The following is a 22,000-nucleotide window of genomic DNA, read 5'->3' on the forward strand; positions in this document are numbered from 1 at the left end:
GCCGATGCACCAAACTCACATCATCCACTGATTTATTAGAGTTTACACAGACACTTCATCTGACACAAATGCGTCTGAGTGCAGTTTCTCAGAGGGAGCATGCGGACTGAGTGACTCAGGAGGCCTGCTCCATGTTAAAATGCTCTGTTTTATTTTCCTCAGAGAGAGTCATTTGTGTTGGTGGGTGTTTTCAGTGATGATCACCGGGAGCAAGAAATCACCGGTTTTACTGTTTAACCTTCAGGAGAACCACCTACGTTCATGATTTTTAAATGGAGTGATTTATCTGACAGAGTGTGTGGCACTGGGATCCCTGTGACTAATTCTAATTTTGCTGGTTCAGGAATGACACTGCTTTCCCTGTGTGAAGACTGCGCATCAAGCTTCAGTAACTTTACACAGGCTGGATAAATACAGCTGACCTGCAGGGCAGTGAAAACAGGGTCATGTCAATACACACGCGAATAAAAATCACATTTTCTGGATAATCTCAAACAAATATTCCTACTGCCATTTTTATAACAAACATTTCAAGCAGAATCAGATGAAATCCTTTCCGGTAAAATTAGAAAAACTTTTCAAATATGGACAGATGCCACAAAGCGCTGTCGCGCTTCGCATGGTGGTCTCGGATCCTGTTGGACAGCCCTTCCTACCTAGGCCGGCCTATCCATAGGAGCCTGTTTGATACCTGCTCATTATCCCGGGCCCTCACAGCTGAGCAGCACAGAATCACCCGGGGCCACTGCTCCAGCGGTGCAAGAGATCCAGATGTTTCCCGTAAAATCAGACGGAAAAAGCTACAAAACTTTAATTTGCAGTAAAAGGGGAATAAAGTAAAGGTTTACACTCTGTGTGCCTGAAACGGTATTCTGCGCTCGTCTGGTTCAATAAAAAAAAAAAAAAATCCCAAGGTTAGCCTTATACCACTTTTTGAGGCTGATGTCGGCGTGACTGAACTTACCCTATGTGTGTGTGTGTGTGTGTGTGTGTGTTGGCAAAGCTGGAAGTCAGCTGTGTCGGCTGCCACCATGGCGATACACAAGCGTTAGTCAGACTTCAAATAAGCCTGGAGTATTGATCCTCTGTTTTTCTCTCACTGTGTCCTGTGGAGGATTGAAGGATGAAGTAGGTCAATAATAAGATTTATTGTTATTATTATTATTAAATTAGATTAGAGTTTGGTTTTATTCTGTGTTTCAAGCACAAGTTACAGGAAAGAACATGCTTTATGCTCATAGAGGAGAAATTAAATATAAAGTTTAAGGCGAATCCAGTCAAAATAAGTACAAAACATATATTTTTAAAAGAAGGTATAACTTGCAGTCTTTGTCGGGGCTTTTTGTTCAATTGTTTTAGGTGACTAAAACACTGCAGCTGCAGTCATTCCCTCAGTATTTCCTCCCTAAATCATCATATCTTGGTGCTGAGTCGACTTGAGCCACAAAGATGAAGTGAAATTCTTGTGCTTGCCGAGGTGCTGCACTACTTTATTTGCCTTTTGCAGTGAAGATAGATGAATTTCGTTTTGTCCTCGGTGCGTGCAGATATTTGACATCTAAACACACAGAGTGACGAATCTCGATGAACCAACAAAACCTGACACAGAGTGCAGCGAGAGCGCGATGCCTCTCAGAGGAACCTGGCAGAGCCTCGGCTGTCAAGGCTGCCTGGATGAAAAGGAATTAGCAGAGGTTCTGGCCTTTTTCTTCAGCTCGTATCCGCCTTTCCTTCATTCCATCATTTAATCAGAGTCCCTAAGACTTTGATCCTGCACAGAAGGGCCCCGCCACATTTTCATCAGGCCTCAGGCTGGTGATTTCTTTTTTTTTTTTTTTTTTCCTTCTTTATTCCTCTGGAGAGGGTGGGCGGACAAAATTATATACATTCACACTAGCTGTAGTCTTTTGCTGATGGAGGAAAGAGCAATGTGTAACTGATTTGGAGATTTAAATAAATAACTTCCAGTCACAAACTGTCTTCACTCAGTCCGTCTAGATTCCCCTCAGGATACGGGTTCACAGCCTCAAAAACGTCTGGATGTAAAACCAAAGAGAGGCTTTACATGTTATGAAAACAACATGACGTTGACTCTGCTGAACTCTGAGAGTCCCTCGAACTGGGCATCAGGAGAACTTATCATCCCGGCACCTGTTAAAGTATCTATCAGTGAACTGCTTGACCCTGCTCTGCTGATGGCGCTGGAGTCACTGACCCTGTGAAGAGAGAAATTCCAAATGCATGGGGGCAAGATATGATAGCACCACGCTGATGCGTCAACATCTGCATCCAGAGCCTGATCTCTCCTCCATCCTTTGAAGCTCACTGGGTTTTTTTTTATTTTTTTATTAGATGAGTGAAAGCCTCTGTAGATGGCATCCTCTCACCTCCAAACTCTCACTCTTTACCACGTGGCTCCTCTGGGGCTTCTTGAGGACTCTGGAAGCTGGGGGAGTGTAACTGGACGGGAAGATTTAGTTATAAAAGCAGTCCTGCTGGGACTATGGGGAGTGAGATACTCACTTTTTCCCTCTTAAATGATGCAGATAACATGTCTGTGCTGCACGTCTGTGAAAACACCTTCCCTTTCTGATTTGTGACTTTAAATCTGACGCTGTCGGGGATCACCGTCACTGTAGAATAAAACAAAAAACATGGAGGTCTATGCCTTAAAACTCCTGGCATGCAGAGAGAGCAAGGCTGTGGAAAAAATTCATGTTTGTGCAGATGCTTTGGTTCAAATCCTCTGTGGTGTATGATGGGTAATTTAGGTGTCCACCATGACAGAAAGTCCCAAACAAAAGCTTACAAAGAAATACAATCTGTAAATAAAGTACCATTAGACCTGGGATGTGAGCACTGCCTGTAGCTGGGCAGCTTTTGGTAGAATATGTATGGGAATGTGTCTGTGCTGCATGACTCTCTACTTGTGTCTGTGTGTGTAACTCGTCTCTTGGCACGGAGCCTCTGAGCACATCTTCTCTTCTGGCGTTGTGCACAGTCCATCTGGTCTCATCTTACACACACACATACACAAACGCGCAGACCAACTTTATATAAACTGCTCCGTTCCATTTCTGAATAAATCATCCTTCACCAGCCTCTCTGTGTTTCTCCACTGGCATATCTGGTGCTATTACAAGACGGCAGCGAGGTTCACACTAATCATCGCATTTCAGCGGCCACAAAGTAAGAAAGAATCTAACTTTAGTGTCGGTGATGTTAGCCCAACAATGATTACAGCTCTTCTAACCAGGTCAGATGAGGGACAGCTACAACATGTCATCTCAACAGGGAAACATTTTCGAGGCATTCGCTGTTTACTGCATCCACAAACAAACAATATCCATTAACAGTAATCTCGGCTCATTAATCTTTCAGATGCATGTTGAATTTATCTGTGCCAGACATTCAGGAAGTCAGGTCAGACGTTTCAGAATCACTGCTTTGGTCTTATCTTGGCTCTGCAGCGCTGGTAAAGCAGTTTCATGATAAAAAAAAAAAAAAAATAGGGCAGGCTTTATAATTAGCCTTCAGCACAGTCATGAGAAAACCATGAAGCAGCAGTTTAATGTGGCACCTACACCTCCTGAGACATGTCCTTCTCCATTCGCAGTAACAGTCCCAGCATCCTCCTCACCTTCAGCTGTGAATCTCGATTCATCTGCAGGTTTAGGGAGGAAGTTTTCCGTTACTTCTTTTCACTGTTTGAAAGAAAAAGATTGCAAATTGAAAATAAAAAAAAGGAAAAAAGAAAAACACGCTCAAAGATTGTTCCTCATGGTATAACAAGGTACCACTGAGGCTCGCACAGAGGCCTTGTATTATTCAAACAAAATCTACAGTACATAGAGTAGTTCAAGCTGTTTGATGAAACCCCCTGGTGGTAAGGGCTCAAAACGAGCAAAATCCAAACAACAAACAACTACAGGGCAGTCACGCCAAACTCAACCATGCAACCTCATATTTCATCTAAAAACACTCAAACCCTGAGGGAGCACATGGTGGAAAGTAGCAAACAAAAAGTTTATGCTTTCAAAAACAAGAAAAAAGAAAAGAAAAGCAGCTGCTGATCAAAGTTTGATCTCTTTTAGCAGAACATTTCCAGCTCAAGGCCTGCTTACTAGCTTTTTTCCCCCAGGCATTTCGACTGTATGACATGGTCTTCATCAGAGCAAATTCATCTCTATGAAAACTGAGCAAACTATGTGCAGATGTGATGCACATAGTGGGATGTGGAAAGCTCCAGTAAAATTAGTAAGTGGACCTTTAACAGTAAAATACAAATGCATATAGAAATCCAAGAACAAGCAGATGTATGAATTTTTGAAATGTCTATAAACAGAAGACATTATGTTCACTTTGGGTCATGTTGGTGATGTGTTCATTTATCTTTTGTGTTTTACCATAAACGACATATTGTAACATAATGGGGTATTTAGTGGCAGTTATGTAAGTGGCGTGAATGAATAAATCGAGGCTTGGTGTTTTGGTTCATCGTGTATCTTTAAAACAAAGCCGTCATGGGGAGCTGAACTTTGTCCTGCTGCTTGTACTCTTCACACCCGAGCTGACAGGCTCAGTGTTGTGTTTGCAACAGCTCCCCGTAACCTCGTGTGTCCTTGTCCTTTTGATCTCAGTACATGCTCAACACCAGACTTAACACATACAGTAGTAAGACAAGCAAACGCTGCACAGCTTTTCAAATACACTATGGATCAGAAGTCCCAACCGGACTGGCGGAACATCCAATGGAAAGAACAGCAAACGTCCGCAGACTGTCTCGCGTACGTTTCCAGTGATTCAAACTCCTCGCTTGGAATAAAATTAATTGAGGGAAACTGAGGATTGAAAACTGAATTTGTCAGCAACAAACTGACTTGCCAAAGTGTTTCCTAGTTCACTCTTCAATACTGATGCCCAACGCACGTTTGTTGTGTGTGTTGTTGAGTCAAAACTGATGCTAATGACTCTAATCTGTAATTAGTTTTACATGTCATCCCAGCAGCTGGCCAAAGCCTCATCGCCCATTTCGAGTCAGTCCAACCTATAATTAAAAAAGTGTGGTGATGAGCACAGCTGGGAGGATGAGACCTTTTTTTTTTTTTTTTTTCTTTACGCGTATGGGTGAGTAATGACAGAGCGAACTGACAACAACTGACACAGCATGAAGACGAGCTGCCGCAGACCAGAAAGTCACTGTGGAGAAACATAGAGGAAATCCCTTGGTGACATTACAGCCCCTTTGTTGTGGAGAGGAGGCGGCCATGTTGATGGCCTTCGGGAAGGGTGAGAGTTCAACTCAGAGGGCTCCACCTTTTCGCCGACCTGACCTTACTGAGGGGTCACAGGGGTCGTGTGTTGCTACATAGCAGAGATGACGAACGTGTCGACGCCTACGGTGAGCTAAAGGTGAGACGGGCAGTCTGCGTGTCAGGAGCGCGGTCGTTAAAGCATTTCCACCCACTGAAGAACCATAAAGAGAAACACATTCCCATCTTTAAAATCATCCTTTTTTCTTCTGGGAACCTTCAGAGCTCAGCATCTGCATGATGGTAAATATTGTCCCTCATCTCTCTGTTTGAACCTTATTCCCTCAAGGACCCAGAGATTTGCCTTTGACTCAGCATGGTGTCATGATTTACGGAGACTGCGACAAGCCGACGAAGCTGTATTATTTACACTGTTACTCACTAAATTCAGAGTTTGACAGGAAAGCAGAGGAATGTGTGTTTATTTGAGGGGAGGTAAGGCGGGATTGGTTTTGTTTGCCTTTGGACTGTTGTCTTAGTGTTAGTTCCACCACCAACAGGGATTCACTACTGTTTATTTGGACACTGCCTCAGACCTTTGCCCTGTCCAAATGGGTGGCTAATCCCCGGTCACAGCTACTGTGGGGCCCTCGCTGCTGTTCCTCTAATGCTGCCTCCCTCTGGGCTTAAAGGGGAACTCCACCAATTTTCACACATCACAGTCTGTTTACAGACGTGGAGCACTACTGCATAATATGTTCAAAGGAGTTGCATGACGCTTTTTCTGGCTCCAGAGGGAGTGGTGCAAAGTCTGATAAACTGCCTCAAGTGATGTCATTTGAGTCAGAAACCCCCCCCCCCAAAAAAAAAAAAAAAACTGGGGATGGGGTGGGGGTGGGGGGTGTGTGGAGTAAGAGAGACCTAAGCTCCCACTGCCGGCTGGTCATCTCTGCTTGAGGCTAGCAGCTTGACGTTACATTAGCCTCACATACCACTAGGTGCACTATGGATAATGTAGACACCAGGTTTTGACCTGAAGCAAGAAAGAAGAATACATGGAACAAAAAAGGCAATGGGTGTGTCCCAATTCAGGGGCCACTTCCTGTGAAGGCTGCATTTGAAGACGGATCGCGTCACAGCGCCTGTACCTTTTTAAAGGCTCCTTCAAATGCGGCCGACAAAATAAATTAAAAAATAATATGGCCGGCAGACGGCCCTTGGATTACACTTTTAAATGTAAGTATTGGGTATCAGCTCAGTTGAACAGCTAATTGTACAACTGTTAAAACCAAGTGCATTAAAACCTTAAGTTTTTTGGAAAAAAAGGTTACGTGTTGTCAAGGACGCAAAGTAAAAAGTCCTCCATAGGCCAGACTTTCTCATTGCAGTTCCGCCTTCGTGGTCTACGATGGCTACGAAGGGCCTCACCTTCATAGAGCGCTTCCTCCAAAGGATGCAGCCCCTGAATTGGGACACAGCTAATATCTCTATTTCTGCTGCATTAAGTTTGATCCTTAAAAAAATAAAAATGCCCATCATAAGTCCAACAATGTTACCATAGGAGTGCAATGCTATATCATTGCAGTACTCTGTTTGCCTGCAAGTGAATGAGCCTTTTCTTTGCAATGAAAACCATTAAGCAACAGTATCAATATAAAAACCAGACAGTGCAGTTTGTCCAAAACAATACTTTATATTGTAGATGTCAAAGACAACATGTTAGAGCAAAGGTTCCCGAGAAAAATGTACTATTTCTGTAACAATGGTGGAACAAGTCAAAAACATAACTGATAAAAAAAACAGAATATGCATTTTATACATATGTAAACCTAGAACTGTTTGTTTTTGAACCACAGTGGTCATAGTGATAACTGGCTTATTTACTGGAATGGACAACTGTAACAATGACCAGGCAACTGGATGGAGCCCTTTAACAAGTCCAGATGTGACTAAGAACAAACAAGTCTTCCCAAAAGTCCACAAAAGTCACATCCAGCCTGGTATAAAAAAAGAAAAGCCCATTCTGTAGTCGCAGTTTACAAAGCGTCCCCCTAAAACAATTTGTTTTTCTACATAAATACAATAAAATCTATTGTCTGTGTTACAAGTGCTAGATACCTTTTTTTTTTTTCTTTTTTGTGTAAAATATTCATCTGAAGTCTCTCAGGTTTGAAGATTCCATATGCTACAAGTAAAAGCACAACATGGAAAGCACCTGAATTCCTCCCCACCAGAGACAAAAGCAGTAAAAGAGATAAGACAGTTTGGATACAGTGAAAGTACTAACGTCCTTCAGTGCTCGATCCCTTGTGCTGATATGTGGCATGAGACAGAGAGACAGACAGGTAGGCAGTGCATGCAGACATATGGATCATGCAGAGAGAGAGAGAGAGAGGAGAGAGGAATGGAGTGGAGTCGGACCAGGCCACCTAAATAAACAGACAGTTCTGGGACCTGGCTGGACTGAACTACGAGGGTTAAAACAAAGAGATTTGCCCCCCTCCTAATGAATGGAAATTATAACAAAATGGAATGTGGCTGCTTTTTTGTTACTGGACATTGTGTTAAGACTAACAGTGAAGACAGACGGCCAGAGTAGCCAGAGTGTGCTAGTTTTGGCTCCATTTGAGAAACCAAAGCATTCAACAGTAGAAAACCCATGACTGGCACTGCTGTGCAAAGGTTCTGGGAATGTTCTGGTCTGGGTTACCGAAAAGCATCTGATCAGCTGTATTTACATGCACAGAGATGTCAGCACGTCCCAGTTAAAGTGATATTAAAGACAGCCTGACTTTCTGCATTTTCACATCCCAACCGCAAATGTCCCTGTATGGATGAACTATTATGATAATGTGAAGAAACAAACCATCCAAAAATGACAAAAAATAAAAAGAGGAAGTGATGTATTTGACAATAAACTGAAGATGTGATTAAATGCTGAGACCTTAGTTACTTCTTGGGTAAAACCTACTTTATGTCATACACTTTCCAGCACGTCCACACATTTTCCTTTGTTCTTGTAAACTTACAAAGTGGAAGATGCTTAAAACGACCTTTGACCTCTCTGGCCATCTGCAGAAGCCGTGGCTAAGGATGCCACGGAGGTGATTTAGAGACATGTGACATCAAAGCTGCATCTGCAGGAAGAGACAGCATCACTCTGCCATCAGAGGTCAGATGCATTCAGTCAAAATTAGAAATTGTCTGATTTAGATTTGAAAATTTCAATCAACATATGACAATGTAACCATATCATTTTCTTAAGACAAAGATATTTTGTCCCTGTCACCAGAGAAGCCAGGAATGTGTTTTGGTGTTTTCGTGAGAAAGGAAAAACATGAGGGATCAAGCACCTGTGATCTTTTAGATACAGGACAGTCTTACTAAACACCAGGCCACCCACAAACCCAGAGTCATCACTTCACTGATGAATGGGTTTACACATGTGAGCTTGATTTAAAGGAATGTTCATTTCAAATAAAACTAAGGACATTGGGCCTGATAACAAATAAGTGATGATCATGTGGAATCATTTTAATGGCCCATAATAGTGATTTAATGTCGGGGAAGAGCATGGCCATGTTCCAATTCAAATCCACCCTTCCCATTGTCTTTGTTCTTTCAGATATAAGAAGATAAAATTGTAAAGCTGTGAGGAAGAGGAACAAATGTGAAGAAAAAGGATCACCACATTGGTGATTTCTGAGATATGTAGAATCCAGATATCGAATTTTAGTCACACGTCTCTTAAAATACTGAAACTTCAGAAGTGCCAGCCAAAGTTTACACACATAAATAGGTGTGGAACAGTATGACTACAGTATGTGAGGCTGAGCGGAGGGGCAATTGCACACCTAGTGTAACAGTGTTATGGTACCAATGGGATGAATAAAGCCAAAGACTAGTCATCAGTGTTAAAAGACAAAAAGACAACCAGTAAAATGCTACTCAACTCGTAACAAACTGTAACCAAGTACAGCAAATGGTGCCTTCAGTAACACCCTCAAAAGAGCCGACTGTATGTAGGACCCATGAAAAGTATAATTTTTCAATACCAACTTCAAAAACAAGATCATAGTATTTCATTATGTATAGATATATATAATATACTCATTTCTTTTTATATATAAATCTACTATGAACAGACAGTAAATACACAATTGTCCATCATTATACAAAGTAGAAACATTTGCATCCCGACCCTCCCACAAAAACCCCCCAAACCCAGAAAACATAGTCATGTAAAGTCCACTAAAAACTGAGTCTGAACCCTCACCTGTTGTGAAGTATGTCAGCTTTACAATGTAACAAACAAAAGAGGAGAGAAACAATAAGAAAAACAATTGGAGAACAGGAGTACAAAAAGAAGTCACTGGAGTCCATTGAGAGGGCAACGAGACCAGAAAAAAGACACAGATGAGAGGAGCAGGAATCAACAAAGTAGAGTAGTCATTGACGAATGTGTGTGTGTGTGTGTGTGGCAGGAATACTCAGGGGATCAATGTCCTATGTACAGTAAACAACAGTAAACACCACAGCACTCTGTTTCTGTTCACTGAAAAAATACATTAAACATGTGATTAGCTTTTCCTAGATGAAACAAAGACAGAAGGTAGTTTCCCAGAGGCCAAACACACGTTGGGAGGATGGTTACAGACAGGAAGTTAAGTTTAGCTCACTGGCCGCACAGTGAGCAGTGGCTGGTATAGTCACGATCACTCATGTAAAACATTTTTTTAGAGGAAAAAAAAGTGTTTTACCTACCAAAACGGACGACCAGATTTTCACTACAACTAGTCTGGTGGCTGGTGTTCTGTATTATCTTAGTGGGGTTGGGCACTGAGAGCCAGTTAAGTTTAAGTTGAGTTCCACGGTGGTATAAAGAAGCCAAATTCAATAAGCACCAAGTATAATGAAACTCTAACCAATATTTTACCTCATGTCTTCTTAAATATTAAGATATTTATTATTGATTTCAGAGGATCCAGAACTGTAAGGCAGATCTGATACACTACTGGGTTTTAATCAGAAATTCTTATGAAACCCAACCCTAAAGGAGGATTAATCTGGAAGGGAGTGTGAGCTGCAAGGATATTCATTAAGCGTACTCTGATCCCTACAGTTGCATCACTTGTCAAGAAAAAAGAGGATTAAAAAAAAAAAAAAAAAAACTATAAAAATATGTGTATACACTTGAATATTTATAAAGAGCAGCTTGTGCTTCACTGTATATGAACACCTGCTTCATAGCACCTGACATTTGGGGAGCAGATGTGCTTAACAAGGGACATAAAAAGATGTTGAACCAGCTGTGAGAGCCTGTGCAGCCCTGGAACACCCCTCTGGAAAATCCCAGGTGGAATGATCCTCGTTACCACGGAGACACAGTTGTCTTAAAGAGAGGGCTGGTCCAACAAATTGGCCCAACAAATTGGCCCATATGTGATAAATTCCTCTCTATCGTTCATTCATCTACAAAAAGTGAGACTGATTTAAATGTAAAATTGTTACTGTTAAGTGTTATATGCTTGTGATTGTGAGAGGTTTGACTCTAGAGAGATGATAGTCCATCATGCTTTGGCTTCACTATTGTCTAACAACTACATACAGTATGAACAGCATTCTAGTTTCCACAAGTCTTGTTGCTCTAGTACAGTGCATGCTACTTAATCCTCCCTGGGGGAGAGCTGATGCCTACATGGTTAAACTGAGTAATACTAATCCCACCTTCAACTTCCTTTTAAACTGAACCAACTCCAACTTGTGGCTGGAAACTACCTTCCAAGCTGAGATTGAGGATGAGGGGGGTAAAGGAAAGATGGAGGTACAGGGAGAGACAGTAGGCTGGTTGCAGGGAGTTATAGGTAAACATGCCAAGGTTCTCCAGTCTATGTGCCAACAACATGCAGGCATTGGATGTCTTGCCAGGATAGAAATGTTTAAGGGGCTGGGGAGAAGAAAGTTCGTTCCCAAACCTGTTTTCTTTAAGGCAAAGCTCTTTCAGTAGAGTTCAACAGAAAATACACCAGTTTTTTAAAAAAAAAAGGCACGAGCGCACAGTCTTTTACTGTCGATCATTTTGGAATCAGAACACCTGCTGACAATTCTCATCTGAGAAAATAGCAAGAAATTCATCCACTTCGTTCCTTTCATCCAGATATATCTTAAAAGAGCAGGAAAGATCCATCCTTAGTGCAGAGTCACAATCACATTAGCTCTGGTGGTTTTTTTGATGAAAGCGAGAAGATGACGATAAAGCACAGAAAAAACAGAATAATGTGATAAGTAGACGACTGCACATTGTCTGTGCATGGTTCCGACTGGCATTCAAAAAGTTAATCTGTATAGTGTTTAAAAAGCACTGGCACTCGAGGTTGTCATTGTGGGATGATGGCTGAGTCAGTCCTCCTATATCCAAGGTCTTGAAGAGACAATACATCACATTGATGCTGATCAGTCCGTGCACTGCTGATCAGTGAATGCATCGCTCATCCTCAGTGATTGCCACTTGTGTCAGCTCTGCTTTGTTCTCTCCCGTGATAAGATGCCATCTTGATGGCAGGGGTGAGACATAGGAGTGGCATTTAAATGGAAAATTGACCGGATGAGGACGCTGTCAAAGATAAAGTCTGAGTGGTCAAAGGCTAGAGATGTTTCTTTACATAGGAGATTCCTCCTCCATTGGTTCCTCTTCAGCCCTGGGGAAAAGATGATACCATAAATAATGTAGCATTATTAGCTTAGCTTACATACAGTCACATTAGCACCAGAGGAAGGTAATAAGAGACTAAACAAAAGGGCCATCAAACCAAAACAATGAGACTAAACTCTGCAGAGTACACTGCTAATTATCTGTTTGTCCATTGCACTGAACAACACATTTTACATTACACACAAGTCAAATGATTGATTACATATAAAGCAACATTCAGTGGAACTTTAAATATACTGCTAAAGTATAAGATCCATCAGTCCTTGAGAAGATTCAGGCAACATGACGTACCTCTTTCCAATATGCTTGTTGGCAACAGACAACGAGGCCATAGCGGAGACGGTCTCGGCTTCCTCTGCGTCTCGCTGGAGGGCTTCGCTCAACGAGCAACCAAGCGTGGAGACGGAGCGTTGCAGTGAGCGCCAGTATTTACCTACAAGTAAATGTAGTGTGAGTAGAGATTTACCCCAAATTAAACTGTTATTTTTTTAATGACAATACATATAATAAAAGAGATGTAGATACATATGTATGTTGTGTTTGCATGTGACTCACTCTGAACTTCAATAACTTTCTCCATGGAGTGGACAGCGTTGGCATTTGGCCTCTGCTGCAGTACCTCATCAGGGATGGGATCCAACTGCAACAAAAAGCAAAATAATATCAAAACACATTCTCTACTGACAGCAAAACTATGGCGCTTCACATTTCACAGTAATAGAGTTATATCCTTCCACCCGCCATGTCTTTGAGATTATTTAAGACCCTTGTGCTGTGATGTAACTTCATCATCTAAGTGCATTAAACATCTCAAATACAATATTTAATATTATGAATGTTACTGACGGTTGTTCAGAAACCTCGCCTGAACTAATGTGGTTCCCTCTGGGTTTAAAGGATCACTTTTGAGTATGGACTAGAGCCCAGTGTTGAATCCCTCCAAGAGGTGGGGAACAAGCTCGAGCTGCTGACACAATAGAAAATAGGCCTGCAGGTGCACACCTCCTCCCACTCACCGCGAGCTTTGCTACTCTTTGACACAAACTACAATGTGTGCTTTGTAAAGTGTCCCACTCTAAGGACACATACTGGTGTACACAGATGCACACAAATGGAAAACTGCCTGCTCACACAAACACATACGGTACATGCATGCATACTCACGCACAAACTCAAACACAGACACAGACACACACCTCAGGGAGCGCTGCTAAGCCTATGAAAGACTCCAAGCCACAACTCAGAGGAAACAGGGATATTCCCAAATGTGCCTTCCCAACCCGGAATGATTCAATTTCCCCTTTGGCCGACTGCACATACGACACTTTCTCATCCCATTTTGTCAAACAGGCCCATTCAGCCCCACATTCCAACACAGACGACATGCATCCCTCTTCTGCTCAATCATAACCCCGATGGAATAAAGGACCAACTGAGAAACATGTAAAGAGAGACATAAGAGTAAAAGAAAAAAAAAAAAGGTTTGGCCTGAGATTTTGGAGCAGAATGCAAGAGAGAAGAGGAAAAAGTCATCGTTGGTCTGTCTCGCTTGGCCAAGGCTGGAAGTTTTCTTTTAATTAAAACAAATAGTGTGTGGGAGGGGTTCGCGGGGGCTGAGGGAAGAGGCAGTCTAGGGAGAGGGATACTTTAATCCTGCTGTGGCACGACAGGCTACATCATGCACACAGGAACGAAACAGAGGAGCGTGCACACAGACACACACACACACACACACACACACACACATATATATATATATATACATACAGTTTGTGCGTGAATATTTACATTGGGTTATTTGGTATTTGGCAGATACTCTGATCCAGAGCAATTTACAATAACGTCCAACAGCAGAGTTGGCTTAATTGCCTCATTGGCTAGAAAGAGAGAACAGGCGACCTGCAGATTTTGTTCTGTGACTGCACATCAACCCCTCTATAGTTCAACAATTAATCCAATCCCTCAAAGCCAATCTTATGCTTTTCACAATGCAACAGTCACAACCAAGAGGAAAAGAAAAAAAAAGCCCTCAACTGAATCTGTTAACAAAAGATTCACATTCCTGCTATAACTTGAGTGAGATTTGCCACAAGACATGTCAGATAATTTCATATAACATGATATTCAAACACTGGAACTATAGCACATCATATAACAAAGAAATTGCTTTCATTTGAGATAGTATGACACATCACTTTTGCTATCACCCACTGAAAATATGCAACAAGTCTCTGGCAAAAATTAAAAAAAACAAAAAGCTTTCTTATTTTCTCACATGCACAGTGCTACAGCCACACCAGTGCAGCCTATATTAACGCTGAGCTATTTTTGCTATTGAGTTGCTAATCAAAGATCAGCACTCCCCACCTGGGAGCTGCCCAGCACTGCCAGCTATGGTGCCCAGTGGGAAAGTGGCCTCAGACTTTTGGACCCCACTCTAAGGCAGAACTTAACAGGTTCATCCCTTCAGGGTTATTTGAGGAAGGAGACAGCAGCGCTTATTCATCAATCCCATCTCAGAATTTCCTTGCCAGTCTGTGGACTCGAACCATCAATCTTTCAATCAAATCGTACTTTTCCGACCTTCAGGCTACAGCCATCAACTTCTCACCATGCCCTTAGCCAATTCCAGCCCAGCCCCATCCGGCCCATACCAACCCAGCTCCCTGTCAAAGCAGGGTCAGGGGTTCTCTGGGGTTTCCTGGGGTTCACCTCAGAGCAGGGTTGGGTGGGGGCAGCCTGTCAGCTTGATTGACAGCTGGGCCTCACGCTTATAAACTTTAATGGCTCTTGTCAGGGTACTCCAGGGGCCCCCACCTGACAGGTATGGCAAACACACATATGCACGCACACATACACAGACGTGCATGTGCACTATATACAAGCGCACATTTGTCTGCTACATCATCCAGCAGCATTTTCTGTTTATTGAGTTTGCGGTCCTGGTTGTGCCTGGGATTCTGCATCTTCATACCATCAGATGTGCTGCGGCTTTGAGAGAGTGGGAGAGAGACGTCCTTTGAGGACGGTTTGCTGTCACTGTGTTGACTGATTTCTGAGCAAGTCTATTTCTCTCTGTGTGACACAGCCGTCCAACACACAAGGTCCTGGCCAGCAAAGCGGAGACACCATGGAAAGCCATGAGCTGAGAATGAGGAATGTGCCCCGGTAAAAACATTCCTGAGGGAGGCTGAAACCAAAACAGTGGAAAGAGGAGGAATTCCACTTGTTCAGCAAAAGAAAAGTGCACAAGGCATCCATTGTTTACTGTTGTGTTCATGTGCATATGTTGGCGGTCCCTAAAACCGGTTGATTATGTTATGCTAACTGAACAAGGTAATGACGTGTATTGTGCAAATCAGGTGACCTTTTCAGGAAAGGGGTATAGGTTTTCCTTGTAGTCGGGGATGGTGGGGAACAGTCAGACCCACGGGGGGGGGGACAGGTGAAGTCGAGCGTCTTACTGTAACTGGAGTGTAAACACGCTGAATAACCTCATTGACAGCTGGTAACAATTAGCATATTAGCCTGTTGTTTATCAAATAATTGCTAACAACCATGGTTCGAGCTGGGCCAACATCTGTTTGCGAGCAATCATCAATTAGTCCCGGGTTCAGAGTTGACTAGTGTAGTCGCCAATGCATCATTCATGAGCTATTTAACTAGGGAGACTTCACGATTACGCACTTCAGTGGTGGGGGTGAATAAGAGCCTGTAAAGTCCATTCAACAATTTTCATCCCTCTCTTTCCCAGCTAATCTGAGCTGTTTTCAAAGGAAACCTAATGCTCATTATGGCAAAGCTTGTCTTAACCTGCCAATAAAAGCACAGATATATTTCTCACACTAGCAAGCAATAAAATGCTGGAAGTACAAGCTACACAGGAGGTGAAGAGGATATAAGGAACACCTTTAGGATGTTTTGGCTGCAATGTGGAGGCTGCCAAAATCTGCCTTTTAAGACTGCCACATAATAAAAGCACTGCTCACATAATAAACAAAGTCAATTATTTGTGATTTCTTAACCATTTATATTGCTCTTCTTAACTCCTCTGTACTTGTGCACGTGGCATAATATAGCAGCTTATCTGTCAGTCTAACTCACTGGTATATACGGTACCATTCAACTCATCTTTTATGGTTATATGCTATAATTAGATCAGGGATTTATATTATGATGGCGTCTTGTGTTCTGGACACATCCAGACAATACAAACTCTTAGGTAGTTTGAAGCTTCATAAACAAAAGCACAGCTGACCGGCTAACCCAGCTGTGGTCCCATGCCTGAACCTACTCTTTCGCTCCATTTACACTCCAGCCAACACACACATATGCCGAAACTGAAATATATCCTCCATTAAAAAGCAGCCACTCAGTGGACAAATTCAGACAAGTCCAAAATTTATCTTACTGTTGGCCACTTGTTGCCCAGGTCTGCTTTGTTATTCAACCTGGTTGGTGAAGCTACAATGCCCATTTAGGCCTGAAATTAAATTAGGTCTTGCCTTATATTTTCATATTTACCATCTGAGGCTATTACCAGACTTTGTCAGTAAATGAAAGAAAAAAGAAAAGAAAAAAAACCCAAGGCCTTTTTTCTCTCCCTCTTGCTCAATCCCCCACTGACGTTTTCCAGCTAAATTCCACGTCCATTACTGAGACCTTCGCTGGGATTATGATAAAAACACTTGCTTCCTGCCATTTTGATCTGATCAGGGACATTTTAGCCTCTTTTTTTTCTCCTTTCCTATCAGTTATCAAAGCTGCACACAACTGAATGATTTGCCTTTGTTCAAACAGCTGACATCACTTGCTGCCAAAGAGCCAACCGGTGCACGTCATGAGAACTCTAGGGCTATACTTAACTCAACAACATCTACATCTGTGTTGTTCATCACTTTATCAAAGCCATCTTCTGCCTAATGAGGTATCCTGTACAAGTCTTTCTATCAGGCTGCCGTCATGATACTTTGAAATTTTTTTTCAAGGTTCCCCAAAAACTAAAAGCTAAAACTTTGTAGTTGCGATTTGTGTACTGGGTAAGTTTCAATGTAGAAGTTGCATAGCTTTATTTATTTACTTATTTTACATTAAGTATGCTTAATATTCAGTATGAGGCATCATACATTCTAGTAATTCTAACCAACATAAAATATTAAACTATGCATATCAGGAAAATATGATCACTCTTTCTCAGACTTTGAAGACCTACATGGTGCAGCTGCTTTCTAACAATCGTTTCCTCCCTCTCAACTTCAAATGATTGCTCCGTTTCCTTTTATTATCTGAACCCTAGACCCAGGCTGACATTGCTGGGAGAGGTGTGAGGGTAACCATTTTCAGATGTGTACCAGTGACGGGGCCACGGTTGAGAGGGTGAGAGGGGTGTCCTGCAGGGCTGAGGCAATTGACGCTCCCTGCCTCCTGCCGATTTTCGAATTTTCAGCTCCCTGTGGCACCCATCCAGTGACCTCCTCCAAACTCCCCGCTGAGGCCGGTGCTCCGCAGGCTGCTGAAACCTAAGAAGCAAAGCCCCTGATCCGGTTCATTATTTTTGCAGCAGGGCGGAGTTGTGAGCAAGGAGAGCGTCCTTCAAACTGCAATTCCTGAATACAAACCTCTGTGACAGCAAAAAGCACTCGCCCTGCCGAGATGTCCTTGAATTCATGAAACCTTACCGACGGTAATGGCAGTTTTACGTAGCTTTGAGTCACTGGTGGGCACAGTGCAGGTAAACACAGTTAAGTTATTGGATTAAGCCTCTTATTGGTGCATTTCCCCTCTCATGCAAACCATGATCGAGCAGAGCTGTTGGTTTGGCACAAACCAATGTTTTCCTCTTAAGAACAAACATTCAAGGGTTAATAACTTTGCCCACGTGTCACTTCAAAGCGGGTCATCTGTCTGCGATGGTCAGTGTCTTCGTGACGCCACAAGACGGCGGGCTGGATGGTTACAGTGAGTTTTATTAATGTGATCCTATGTTATTGTTCTGTTTGTTTTGCTCTGGCTCCAAGATCCACATGGAATGAGGCCATGCGGGTTTTTTACGATTCCAAGAACCCATTTATAGCTCAAGCTGTCTGAAGGGCTGGAGCACGAGGCCTCGGGATGCACAGATACAAACTTCAATGTGGCACATACAGATTCAGAGCTCAACATTTAAGCTTTTAAATGATTATCATTCATAAGTCACAACTGAAACATAATTATTTTTGTCCACTGGATAAATGTGACTGAATACAACAATTATTTTATTTTATCTCAAGTGTGACGGCTTCCTTTTGTGTTCAAGTAACATATTTATGAGCACTGATGTTTGGCCATATTAAAACTTCTGCCACTGACTGCATGTTATGTTTTTCACTATGTCGGTACATTGTTACACCAGATTATAACTACATGCAGTCAAACAACTACTCTCACTATAGTATGCACTCTGAGGTTCTGTATTTACCAAATCCGAACTGCAGAACCATATGCATTAGTAAAACTGTTCAGACTGTCTCAGTGGGCAGAAGATAATGGCTTTAGCAGGTACAGTAGCCATTCCAATGACAACCAACACTCTGAGGGTGTGCTTGTGGCTAGGCCTGCAGCAACACTTGAGAGTGGTCACTTTCTCAAAATAAATGAACTTAATACAAAAGTAGCAGTCTGAATATTCACTCTGATGATGTGTTGCACTTACTTCCTTACTTGACACTCTTGGTGTTGTTGCACTTTACTTTTAGTTTGTATGGCTGATCTTTACATGACAGTTATTTCTCTAAAAAGCGAGTTTGAAAATCGGCTTCAAAAAGTCTGCACTGCTCAAACGTGTCCTTGAGGTTTGCCTCCACCATTCGCATTGAATTGAATTGAACAGAGATGGATTGAAGCACCTCACTGACACATGAAGACTTTGTAAACACTTTTCCTGAAAGACCAAAATGCATCTTGTGTGATCACAAGTAGACGGCTCTAAATACAGTTGTGAAAGCGAGATCCAGTCACTCACACACCGCAGCAGAACACATCTCCCAAACAGTTTCACACAATAGTTACACTGAAGAAAAATAACTCAACAAAGTGTCCAAAGCCAGGCCCCAAACAGACATCTCACTCCTCTCTGACGGTGTGCCTAAAAGCAAATATGTATTTTTATCCTGTTCATCAGTGGTCAGAACAAAAGGCTAAATCACATTACTAAAAGACACACTCCAATGCTGTACATGGACTACAAAGCTGGCTCGAGATGCAGCCCGGACATACATCATTTTGACATGCCAGGGAGACACAGGTGTACCTGAACTGCACAAGTTCTCCTACACAAACAAACAGTCACACCCTCTTCTCTTCCCCTAAAGCTCTATAATCTCCACTCTGTGCCCCAGTTCAGTAGTCCTTTGACAGTAAAGCCCTGATATATCTTGGATGCATAATGTGCAGGGAGAAAATGAGACTGAGCAAACCATCCAAAAAAGCACTCCAGCCTCTCCATTAGCTGGAAGAAAAGAGTGGGAGGCTGTGTCGAGCTGCTATTCTGTTGTGCGCCATGAATCACAGAGAGCCAATGTTTGCTCAGCTCCTCAGCCCAACCTACACACTCCCACAATTAACCTTCTGCCTGGAAGTCCTCCCTCTGACGTGCTTGAGTGTGTGTGTGCGTGGTGTTGACTTCCCAGACAGAGGCAGTGTAAGAGAACATGACGACAAGATGGTTTTGACTTAAATAAAAGCTTATTGTTTTAGGAATTCAGAAATATGTTTTGTAAAGATCAATGTAACAGCCCATAGCATTAGCCTCTACCGTTTTTGGGTGGATAAATTACTTCCCATAACCGTCATCAGGACAAAATATGTTTCAGCAGCTTTCATGCAAGTCACCCAATCAGGGGACACAAACGTCAAAGTAGCCTGAGATGTAAAATATTTAAGGAAAGGGTTTCGGAGTTTTCTGGCTTCAGAAGAATAGGAAATCAGAAAAATCTATCATTCAAATTTTGTGTTCACTTTTTTGCAGTATGTTGATGTATGAAGTCATGCGAAATTACTTGCATCTGGAAATCCACCCAGGAATAAAAATGTGAAATTTGTTGAGTGCAACTGCATTCTGCAACTTTGATGTTGACAACACAAATAAACAAGACGCTCTTCAACTGCCCGAGGTCCTGCCTGTGCAATACTTTAATGCAATTAAACTTAAAAACTACGCTAATGTGGCCATAAATAAAGCTCATCATCATGGATTAATTAGAACAGGCTGGAATCAATATGAACTCTCAGGATTTTCTAGTTATGAATTTATACACTTGGATCCAACCAGATTATTCTTTCTGTATGAGCTGCTGTAGGCAACACAGCTCCCATCATGAACCTCAGACCAACCTTAGATTTAGTCTACAACTCCCAATATAACTGTTGAACCCTGTTGCCTTGCTCAAGGATATTTTGACAGTAATTTATCCCCTCTCCTCTTGGCTCTCATCTTACCTCATTGCCAAGCAGAGCAGAGACGCAGGCTTCGGAGGCATCGCATATGGCTGTGAGGTCATGACCCCCCTCCAGGGCAAGCACCAACCGACCGCCTGCCAGACCCATCAGCTGCCTGGTCAGGTAGCCGAAGCCTGTACACACAGGAAATGGCAGAAAAGAAAAGGTAGAGATAGAGAGAAGGAGGGAGGGAGACAAGGCAAGAGAAAAAGAATGAGACTGGGAGCAATGCTCTTCAAGCTCTGACTTCCTTTTTGGATATTGATCAAAGAAAAAAGAGAGTTGCATGAATGAAGGAAGGGGTGACTGCATCAGAGATAGGAAGAGAGAGAGAGAGAGCGAGAGAGAGAGAGAGAGAGAGAGAGAGAGAGAGAGAGAGAGAGAGAGAGAGAGAGAGAGAGAGAGAGAGAGAGAGCACTGTGGATTTACTGGGGGCCAGAAAACAAGCCATAATATGAGCCAGGTTTAATTTTAATAAATACGGCTTTGAGTTTAGACTTGGTCGCAGCCTTTGATCTTTGTTTTTCAGGAGGAGTGGGGAGTTTGAATATATGCATTCAGCCATACTTTCTTCTCCACTGAATTCTCTCCATATCCCCGCTTCCTGCAATCCTCTCTAAACCACCTTTATCACCCCCTTCACAACCAAGACTCCTGCTCTTATTTGAGATCCGCAGGATGGTTTGAGAAAAGCTCTTTGCTGGCACGCCAAGGTCTCGAACTGAATACACAAGTCAGATGCACAAAATAAACGCAAGATGTGTGTGCGTCTGTCTGTGCCAGTCAGCCGGTCCTTTCTGCCATCAGAAATAGAGAGAATGGAATATGCAATGGAATATGTGAGATGTAGGGGGTATGCATTAAAATGTGCATGCATTTTGCATTTTCAGGCATGAAACTGATGTAACAATTTCTACATGACATTGTATGGTTTAAAAAAAAAAAAACAGGACAGCTGTTGTCAGCACTTACATTTGGCTGTCAGTTTGTATCCTCCCAGGGGTGGAGCATGTCCATCTACCGCGTCAAAGCCTGAAGACACCAGAACCACGTCTGGGGCAAACTCGTTGGCAATAGGCATAACCACCGTCCTAGAGTAACCAACAGGAAAAAAATTATGTCAACAAAATAGTGTATTTAAGATGGAGGCTGTATAAGAGAGGCGGGAAAATTTTCATATAGTCCCTTAGTTTGATACATTTGGTTTTCGGCTTGCTGCCTTCCACATGAAGGCCAGTAAGCAGAGGTAGTTTTAAGATTCAATGGAAAGCTTGGTTATGAGTGAGGTTAAATGTTGTCACACCGGCTGGCGGGCAGCGTACACTTCTAGCTTTGCTTCCCCTTTGAATCACATCTTTCTCAGGCAAGCCCATTGAATGGTCACACTACATTTCATAAACAGATATCCTTGCAATAACAACCGCCACATCTATTTCATATGCGGGCTGAATGACAGGATTACCCAGCTACAGTGAGACCTGAGTTACTCCAAAATACATCAAATATAAATTCCTAAGATAAGAAACTGCTGCTCAGACCTCTCAAAAGTACAATCAAAACC

At 42.5% G+C, this 22,000-nt stretch overlaps 1 protein-coding gene across 2 annotated transcripts in view; it reads right to left on the bottom strand.

The window, feature by feature from the left end:
* Nucleotides 1–6,922: 6,922 nt before the first annotated feature.
* The window catches only part of hdac4 (histone deacetylase 4), a 126,211-nt gene continuing 111,133 nt past the window's right edge, over nucleotides 6,923–22,000 (bottom strand). For both annotated transcript variants that reach the window (XM_056388666.1, XM_056388667.1), the window contains 5 exons: nucleotides 21,412–21,530; nucleotides 20,440–20,573; nucleotides 12,520–12,604; nucleotides 12,256–12,397; nucleotides 6,923–11,950 (listed from right to left, as the gene is read on the bottom strand). In XM_056388666.1, coding sequence (XP_056244641.1) covers nucleotides 11,911–11,950; nucleotides 12,256–12,397; nucleotides 12,520–12,604; nucleotides 20,440–20,573; nucleotides 21,412–21,530 — 520 coding nt within the window. In that variant the 3' untranslated portion in view covers nucleotides 6,923–11,910. The remainder of the gene's footprint in view (nucleotides 11,951–12,255; nucleotides 12,398–12,519; nucleotides 12,605–20,439; nucleotides 20,574–21,411; nucleotides 21,531–22,000) is intronic.

This window comes from Seriola aureovittata, chromosome 11 (genome assembly GCF_021018895.1).
Source record: "Seriola aureovittata isolate HTS-2021-v1 ecotype China chromosome 11, ASM2101889v1, whole genome shotgun sequence".
Taxonomy (NCBI): Eukaryota; Metazoa; Chordata; class Actinopteri; order Carangiformes; family Carangidae; genus Seriola; species Seriola aureovittata.